Below are 9,747 nucleotides of genomic sequence, written 5' to 3' on the forward strand. Positions count from 1 at the left end.
AAAGAGCAGGCATAGTTGCTATGGAGTATCACAGTTGTCCTCCCATTCTGTAATTCTCACCTCCGTATACAAAATTAAAACATCTAGGGATGGCTCAAATCCTAAACACTTATGGTTCTCTGTTGTAGTCAGTGCGCCCAACATCACACAGTCGTCTCGAGTTTAAACATTAAACGCGCTGCATTCTGGCTGCTGCATATTCATATCGCAGCCCTGGGCATGGATGAAACAAAGCATCATTAATGTTGATGCCCGTCGAAGTGTATATTACGTAACGACAGGACGTGCCTGAGTGAGTTCCATACGTTTATACTTAACAAACGCCATTTTGAAGTTAGTATGTAAACTTGGAAAAGAGTGTTTGAATTCGATGGCTTGTAAAATGCAGCGACTGCTGGTTAAAATTGTAGAGTGGAAGGAATGCAATGAGCACATACATCGTGTTCGAATGGTCAAATGAAAACAACACGTGAAAACCCGGAACAGAAAATAAATAGTGAATATAACATATGAAACTTAATCCGACCAAAAAGTCGATTTCGGTCAGTACTTGGTTGGCGAATGATTTATTTTTTTAATCTTTCCAATAATTGCCTCAACTGGATACTTCGCCATGTTCACAAACTCCATTCTGAACTTGGCCTGAGTCACTCCATAAATAAAAGTGTTGGTACAAAGGCTAACGTTTTGTAGTATGTACCCGATCTGACGAAATATATATTCAGAGGGGTTGTAATAATCGGGACTTCTTCCTACAACGTTATAATATATATAATCCACAACAGTTGTTACCCATAGAAGTATGAAAATCCCTGATATAGTGAAAAGCAAAATTATAGACCTCCTCCTGCTCTCCATCTCTGGGTCGTTCTGATTTCCCACATTTCCTTGACACTTCAGTGCCTTACGAACACGACTCGCGAATAAAATGTGCCTGACTGTCAGAATATTGAAGAGCACGATTACGGCGAAAGGGAGTAATGGAACGGTTACCTTATCAAACCGACCATATTCCACCCATCCCCGATCGCGATAAAACGCTGGTTTTGTATCACAGAACCACGGCACGTTATTAATGATCACTCTAGGTTTAGAGATTAAATAGAAAGGAACGTTTTTTAAACAGAACAGGACCCCTGTTGTTCCGAGAACCACAAGCGCAGTTTTTCCGGTGCAATATTTTGGTTTGAGCCTCTGACAACAAATGAGGACAAAGCGATCAAAAGTGAACATGACGGTGAACCAGACCGAACAATCTCTGGTGGCGCACATCAGCACAAATATTATGCTGCAGTACGGATAGATATCGAGAAAGGATCCGGAGAAGTACATATTGATCCGTCTGAGAATGACGGCGGTGACGACTGCCAGAAGGTCCGCCGCCGCCATACCGATCAAATAGCGAGTGGTGCAAGTGGACAAACCGCACTTTCCCCGGGACAGGATGGCAATTGCAACTACATTCACTGTAAATAAGGACACAGATTGCATATTAGTGACAAACCTTCTGCCTTGCCTGTCTAATCTGAAGATATGGACTAAATCATTGAAATGTTTCGATTTCGGTTGGAGATCGAAGCGAAATTTGAAATTATTCGCAGTGCTTTCCAGTCATGACATTTCCTCCAGAGGAACGAGCTCCATTGAAGTCTCCCGTGGGCCAGACAGGCCTTGCCCCTAAATCACGCTGCTGAAAGAGACTCCAGTGATCAAATAATAAGCAGCAGCTATTTGAAAAGTATTTGGGCAGACATATGGAAGGGGAATGTTCAGAGGAATATGCGCCAAAACGAGGGTAATTATTGGCAAGTTTAGATGGGGCGTCTTGGTGGACAGGGATGAGTTTTTTCGTGCAGTATATCTCTATCACCCTCGCAGCGATTCGGGTCATTTGGATGCATATTTGTATCGCCAATGGTGTAGTGTTTGTATGTTATGTTTGCGGGGGGGGGGGGGGGGGGGGTGGGAGGGAACGGGAAATGTAAAATTCTCTCTCCCGAACGGAGACACGAACTTTGTTCTGTGTCGTGTCTCCGTTCCCGTTGCGGCCTACCAGCGGCCATGCACCTGGGGCTCTGGTTCGCAGAGCCCGTGGCCCGGACTCACCACCTGCGGCGCTGGCTGCCTGCGGATGCTGCGGGAGCGGCTGCGACTCATCTCCGGAGGCTCCGGCGCGGGCCGCGTGGACGTCGGAAACCCGCAGGCCCCTGGATGGGGGCCGACATCGGGAGCTCCGGCAGCGGCAGCGTGTTCGCCCGCCCCGAATCGCGGGGCTTGGGTCGGCCCGCCGCGGATCTTTCACCGTCCGGCGCGGCCTGGAATAGGCCGTGGACCTTTCACCGCCCAGCGGGCGCTCCAATGTCGGGAGCCCCGACCGCCCAGACGTGGCAAGTTCAAAAGCCTGACCTCGGGAGAAGACGGCAGGGAAGAGAAAAGACATTTTGGCCTTCCATCACAGTGAGAAGGGACTGGAGGAGACTCACTGTGATGGATGTTTCTTTTGTTTGGTGTTAGTGTATGATTGTATGTGTTATTGCATTTTTATTGATTATTCTTATTGGTCTTAGTGTTTCAACTGCGGGTAATGTTTCATTTCACTACACATTTATGTGTATGTGACAAATAAACGACTATTGACTATTGACAATGCATTGTAGAACTCGACAGAATGAATGATTAGTGGACGGGCGTGCTTCATGGCCGGTTAAATTGGGCATAGTTCAATGTAATTCAACTTCCTTAAACTCCCAAAACCACCGATTACAGAATCTGCACGCTGCCGTGCAAACGATAGTGTCACGCATTGCATTTCGCTTCCTTGATCGTGAAGTTTCGTTGACTTTCTGACAGTCGCTCGCTGTTCACATGAAGCCCAAATATAAATTATGTAAACGACACGGGACGCGCACTTGCTCGCGAACAAAAGCAAAAGAAGCGACTGGTGGCCCACTTGAAGGCAATCGGTCTAATATTTAATATGAAGGGAGATTAAATGGGAGGGTTTAAACTTCGTCTCAACTTAATCACTGTGCAAGGTGCGATTTAACATTCCAGCAAATCCGTAACTGTCAATCAGTGTGTGATCAAAATACAAATCTCGGTTTTTCAGACTCCATACCTTTATAACGAAGAACAGTTCAGTAAAGAGGTATTGCAATCTACCATCGTTTTTTTCTGTATAGTTCAAAATGACAAATAATTTCCTGGTTATGAATCTGTTTTTTTTACATTGTTCACAATTATTCAGTGAAGACAAATGTCGGTGCAGCTGATCCTCCGTTTAAGAAACAGAACCAAGTGTAAAGGCGATTCTGAATATACATCGCTGAATATACATCGCTGAATATACATCGCTTGCATCCACTTACCGAAAACCCCAAGAATAGCAATAGTGAAGTAGCATACTCTATGGAAAGTGCCAAATGCCTCCAACATCTTCGCCGCGAGTGACGTGGTCCCGCGCACTGCAGAAAGACGTTCAGATGTACCAGCGGTGACTGATTACCTCCCGCACTTTATAATTGATAGTTTGTGGGTTACCCACGGGGGAAGCCTCGTTGCAACATCAATGACGACATTGCATTTAATTCGACGTTGTGTTGCAATATCTGAGACTTAACTGGGATGTGAATGGACCCAATTCAGGGGAATGGAATTCCACGCGTGCAAAAAAAGCACTCTCAGTGAACAAATTGACATCAACTCAGTTTTATCGGTTTGTAAATTAGGAAAGTTGCAATCATAGTATGGCGGACCGTAGCGCAACTGGGACATCTGTTGCCGCACACTACCAGTGTAGTCTAGTGTTTAACTGACAATTTCAGCTAAAAGGGGCATCTACCCTGAAAGGAACTGTTTCTGGGCTTCCTCCGAGCTGAAGTGGATACGAAACAGATAGAAGATGTTTCCATTGGCACCCTCTGTGCCGTTTGGATAATACATTGTGAGAAAAATGGGAATTATGGGCAGAATGAAGAAAACCCGGCACAAGACCTGAGGTCCCCCTAAACTAAGGGCTGGCCAGGGTCTCCGGCGGGTTTACTCGGCGGCCCTCGCTTGACCGGACGATGCTAAGCCTTATGCCCTTGTTAACCTCCTCGATGGGGTCGCTGTGTCCCACTATGTAGCTGGGTGGATGCAGGGCCGTCTTAACGCATGGGCCTGATGGGCACTTGCCCGGGGCCCCACGAGCAGAGGGGCCCCATGCTGATCTGTGTATGTTAAGTGACTTGCAATAAATAAATACTACTTTAAAAATGTAGGTTCAATAAGTGCTTTTTTCGCAACATTTTCGGTCCCTAAGTGCTTCTCACAGCGATCTATTTCGCAACAATTAGCTCCCTAAGTGATTTGCTTTTCCATCCCTAAGTGCTTCTCACAGCGATCAGTAATTGCTTTTCGCAACAATGTAGCACCCTAAGTCCATCGCTAAGTGCTTTTCTGTAAGTGCTTTTCTCCGGCACGACAGGGGGGGGGGCTGGTAGGGAAAGGGGGGTGGGGGAGAATAACGGTAGGGGCCCCAGTACACTGCTTTGCCCGGGGGCCCATAATGCTGTAAAAACGGCCCTGGGAGGATGGTGGAACAGGCGCTCCCGCTTGCTTTACGGCGGAAGAATTGCAGGTGTCCTTCTCGTGAGAAGGAGTGGAGTCTGTGCCAACAGCATGAAGGATGGCAGGCGCGTCTCAGATTCTGGCCCTTTGAGCGACAGTTGTTTGCATATTACTTGGCACCCCTTGCTACCCAACATCTTACAGCGGATGAGATAATGGTTATGCGCCCTCACTAATCTATTATAACCTGGATTAAGTCCGCCATCGTCTCCCATAAATTCTGCATGAGGAGTTCTTGGGCCTCCCCTCGTGAGGTGACCCAGCACCTGATGCCGAAACAACCCCTGCCTCCCCCATTGCTCGGGGGGGGGGTCCTATTTTCCAACTTCAAGCCTGATGAAGAACCACAGGCATGGTTTACCCATGGCTCCAGTGGTTGGGTTGCAGGTGAGGGCGTCTTGCAAGCGGCCGCCCTCGCTTTGTCCGATGACAATACTCCAGCCCGACTGTACACCGACTCCTGGAGAGTTGCCAACGGTATGACAATAGATAATAGACAATAGGTGCAGAAATCCATCATTGAGGACCCTAGTACCTGGCAGGGGAGACACCTTGATCACTAAGGAGGTTCTCCCAGGACGAGTTGCATTGCGTCGATTTGGATTAGCTACAACCCTAATGTTCTTATAAGAGCAGTACCAGTATTGAGTCGTGGATTATTGATGAGGAACGGAGGTCAGGAGCAGGAGTCTGGTTTAGGGGCTTCTTCCACTTCAGGTAGTCCCTGCTTCCCCTCCATATCCCCTCCATCTTCCCAGTTCTCCTACTAGTCTTCCTGTCTCCGTCTACATCCTATCTTTGTCCCGACCCCCCCCCCCCCCTGACATCAGTCTGAAGAAGGGTCTCAATCCGAAACGTCACCCATTCCTTCTCTCCTGAGATGCTGCCTGACCCACTAAGTTGCTCCAGCATTTTGTGTCTACCTTCGATCTGCAGTTATTTTCCTACACAAAAAACAAAAGTTGTTTACTGCACAGTATAACTGTCGGCTAATTCTGCTGTGAAGTCACGAGATTGATCCCTGGGATGGCAGGACTGTCATATGAGGAAAGATTGAAAAGACTAGGCTTGTATTCACTGGAGTTTAGAAGGATGAGAGGGGATCTTACAGAAACATATAAAATTATAAAAGGACTGGACTAGCTAGATGCAGGAAAAAATTTCCCAATGTTGGGCGAGTCCAGAACCAGGGGCCACAGACTTAGAATAAAGGGGAGGCCATTTAAAAACTGAGGTGAGAAGTAACTTTTTCACCCGGAGATGTGAATTTGTGGAATTGTTTTGCACAGAGGGCAGTGGAGGCCAAATCACTTGATAGATTTAAGAGAGAGTTAGATAGAGCTCCAGGGGCTAGTGGGATCAAGGGATATGGGGAGAAAGCAGGCACGGGTTACTGATTGTGGACGATCAGCCATGATCACAATGAATGGCGGTGCTAGCTCGAGGGGCCTAATGGCCTCCTCCTGCACCTATTTTCTATCTATTTTATCTATCTAACTGGTGGGGGGTTTACTGCCGCCATCTTTCCATGATATCATGCAATAAACTCTGCGAAGTCTGCGCTTTTCAGTTTCCTTTAATTTCCCACTAAATTAATTTCTTCCCCACTCGCCCTCCATCTACACATTTGCACTTGACAGCACTATAGTGAGCCAGATCTCAAACAATGATGGTGCAGAGCACATAGCGGACATCGGGAGCTTAGTAACATGGTGTCAAGTCAATAACCTCTCACTCAATATTAACAAGAGGAAGGAGCTAGTTATTGAGTTCAGGAAACATGGTGGAGTCCATGCCCCAACCTGGGGCCGAAGTGGAAATTGGTGACAGCATCAAGGACCCAGGAGTAAATATTTGCCTCCACTTCCCATTTCCACCCCAACAAATGAGACAAATGCTTGGAATATACCAGCTCTCAGTAATAGCATTCCTCACCTTCTATTAGACTTCTGATCGAGCCTCCCATAAATCAGGGACTAATCCCAATCTTCAAGCTACCTCACTGCGGACATTGGGGTCTTACTTTAGAATTGTAATGCTACAATCTATTTTGCATTGTACTTCTGTATGGATTCATTGTGTTCCTGTATTTGAGGCCATAGAGGTGGGTGACTCAATTGTCCGAAGTGCGGACAGGAGATTTTGTGGCGGCAAGCGAGACTCGAGGATGGTCTGTTGCCTCCCTGGTGCTGGGGTCACGGACCGACTTCAGAACATCCAAGAGAGGGAAGGTGAACAGCCTGAAGTAGTTGTACACGTGGGCACAAATGACGTCGGGAAGAAGAGGAAGGAGGTGCTGCAACGTGAGTTTAAAGAGTTAGGAAGAAGACTGAGAAGCAGGACTTCTAGGATGGTTATCTCTGGACTGTTTCCTGTACCTCGTGCTAGTGAGGGCAGGAACAGGGAGATAGGGGATATGAATGGATGGCTGTGGGGCTGGTGCAGGGAGCAGGGATTTAGATTTCTAGACCATTGGGGTAGGGGTGACCTGTACAAAAGGGACGGGTTACACCTTAACTGGAGGGGGACCAATGTTCTAACAGGCAGGTTTGCTCGTGCTACACGTGTGGGTTTGAACTAAGTAGTGGTGGGGGGTGGGGGGGGGTTGACAAATTGGGAGTATAAAGATGGAGTTAAAGGGGAAGTGAATACAGGAAAAATTGCAAAAGACTCCCAAATAAATGGGAAGGAAAGTTCGAGAAGTGATAAGAGGGTAAGGTCAGGGCCAACAGTGTGAGAGGGGAGGTGAATACTGAGGTTATCCACTTTGGTGGTAAGAACAGGAAGGCAGATTATTATCTGAATGGTGTCAAGTTAGGAAAAGGGGAAGTACAACGAGATCTGGGTGTCCTAGTTCACCAGTCACTGAAAGGAAGAAGCAGGTACAGCAGGCAGTGAAGAAAGCCAAAGGAATCTTGGCCTTGATAAAAAGAGGAGTTGAGTATAGGAGCAAAGAGGTCCTTCTGCAGTTGTACTGGGCCCTTGTGAGACCACAGCTGGAGTATTGTGTGCAGTTTTTGTCTACAAACTTGAGGAAGGACATTCTTGCTATTGAGAGAGTGCAGCGTAGGTTTACTCGGTTAATTCCCGGAAAGGCGGGACCGTCATACGTTGAAAGACTGGTGACTGGGCTTGTATACTCTGGAATTTAGAAGGGTAAAAGGGGATCTTATTGAAACATATAAGATTAATAAGGGGTTGGACACGCTAGAGGCAGGAAACATGTCCCTGAATTTTGGGAAGTCCCGAACATAGAAACATAGAAACATAGAAAATAGGTGCAGGAGTAGGCCATTCGGCCCTTCGAGCCTGCACCGCCATTCAATATGATCATGGCTGATCATCCAGCTCAGTAGCCTGCACCTGCCTTCTCTCCATACCCCCTGATCCCTTTAGCTAAAAGGGCCACATCTAACTCCCTCTTAAATATAGCCAATGAACTGGCCTCAACTACCTTCTGTGGCAGAGAATTCCACAGACTCACCACTCTCTGTGTGAAGAAATGTTTTCTCATCTCGGTCCTAAAAGACTTCCCCCTTATCCTTAAGCTGTGACCCCTGGTTCTGGACTCCCCCAACATCGGGAACAATCTTCCCGCATCTAGCCTCTCCAACCCCTTAAGAATTTTATATGTTTCTATAAGATCCCCCTCAGTCTTCTAAATTCCAGCGAGTACAAGCCCAGTCTATCCAGTCTTTCCTCATATGCAAGTCCCGCTATCCCAGGGATTAATCTGGTGAACCTTCTCTGTACTTCCTCTAAGGCAAGAACGTCTTTCCTCAGGTTAGGAGACCAAAACTGCACACAATACTCCAGGTGCGGTCTCACTAAGGCCCTGTACAACTGCAGCAGAACCTCCCTGCTCCTAAACTCAAATCCTCTTGCTATGAATGCCAACATACCATTCGCTTTCTTCACTGCCTGCTGCACCTGCATGCTTGCTTTCAATGACTGGTGCACCATGACACCCAGGTCACGTTGCATCTCCCCTTCTCCCAATCGGTCACCATTCAGGTAATAATCTGCTTTCCTGTTCTTGCCGCCAAAGTGGATAACCTCACATTTATCCACATTATATTACATCTGCCATGCATTTGCCCACTCGCCTAATCTATCCAAGTCACTCTGCAGCCTCCTAGCATCCTCCTCGCAGCTAACACTGCCACCCAGCTTCGTGTCATCCGCAAACTTAGAGATGTTGCATTCAATTCCCTCGTCCAAATCATTAATATACACTGTAAATAACTGGGGTCCCAGCACTGAGCCTTGCGGTACCCCACTAGTCACGGCCTGCCATTCCGAAAAGGACCCGTTTATTCCTACTCTTTGCTTCCTGTCCGCCAACCAATTTTTGTATTCACCTCAAAACTGATCCCTCAATACCGTGTGCTTTATGTTTGTACACCAATCTCCTATGTGGGACCTTGTCGAAGGTCTTCTGAAAGTCCAGATATAACACATCGACTGGTTCTCCCTTATCCACTCTACTAGTTACATCCTCGAAAAATTCTATAAGATTCGTCAGACATGATTTGCCTTTGGTAAATCCATGCTGACTTTGTCCGACAAGGCGCCACAGTTTAAGAATAAGGGGTAGGCCATTTGTGCATGATTAGCCATGATCACAGTGAATGGCAGTGCTGGCTCGAAGGGCCGAATGGCCTACTCCTGTACCTATTGTCTATTGTCTATTGTCTATCTGACAACAATAAACCAATCCGAACCGAAGGAGTGGCACAGTGGTGAAGCTGATAGAGCAGTTGCCTCACAGCATCGAAGACCCGGGTTCAATATTGACCTTGGATGCTGCTGTGTGGAGTGTGCACGTTCTCTGTGTGAATGGGTAGTTTTACTCCAGGTCAGTTTCAGTTTCAGTTTAGTTTCACTTTAGTTTGTTGTTACGTGTACCGAGGAACAGTGAAAAGCTTTTGCTAACCATTCAGCAGAAAGACAATACATGATTATTATCGGTCCATTTGTAGATACTGGGTGGCACCATCTGCGATGGCATCCTCGCCAACAGTATGTCTGGCTTCTCGCCTTTTTAGTTATTGGTGTGACTGTATGGCAAATAAAATTCCTCGCTTGTTGTAAAACATACTTGGCTAATAAATTACTATTATGATTATGAGGATA

At 46.9% G+C, this 9,747-nt stretch overlaps 1 protein-coding gene across 1 annotated transcript; it reads right to left on the bottom strand.

Moving 5' to 3' along the window:
• Positions 1 to 543: 543 nt before the first annotated feature.
• On the bottom strand, positions 544 to 3,435 carry LOC144610236 (compound eye opsin BCRH2-like). The gene is made up of 2 exons (XM_078428833.1): positions 3,369 to 3,435; positions 544 to 1,466 (listed from the first exon to the last, which is right to left on the bottom strand). The coding sequence occupies exons 1-2, from the start codon at positions 3,433 to 3,435 to the stop codon at positions 544 to 546; spliced, it is 990 nt and encodes a 329-aa protein (XP_078284959.1).
• Positions 3,436 to 9,747: the final 6,312 nt, after the last annotated feature.

This window comes from Rhinoraja longicauda, chromosome 36 (genome assembly GCF_053455715.1).
Source record: "Rhinoraja longicauda isolate Sanriku21f chromosome 36, sRhiLon1.1, whole genome shotgun sequence".
In the NCBI taxonomy this organism is placed as follows: Eukaryota; Metazoa; Chordata; class Chondrichthyes; order Rajiformes; family Arhynchobatidae; genus Rhinoraja; species Rhinoraja longicauda.

Excerpts from the sequence above, each read along its gene's own strand:
- LOC144610236 (XM_078428833.1), bottom strand. The coding sequence starts at position 3,435 with ATGTTGGAGGCATTTGGCACTTTCCATAGAGTATGCTACTTCACTATT. Across the intron at positions 1,467-3,368 it reads TGCTATTCTTGGGGTTTTCG|TGAATGTAGTTGCAATTGCC; the intron begins GTAAGTGGATGC and ends CCTTATTTACAG.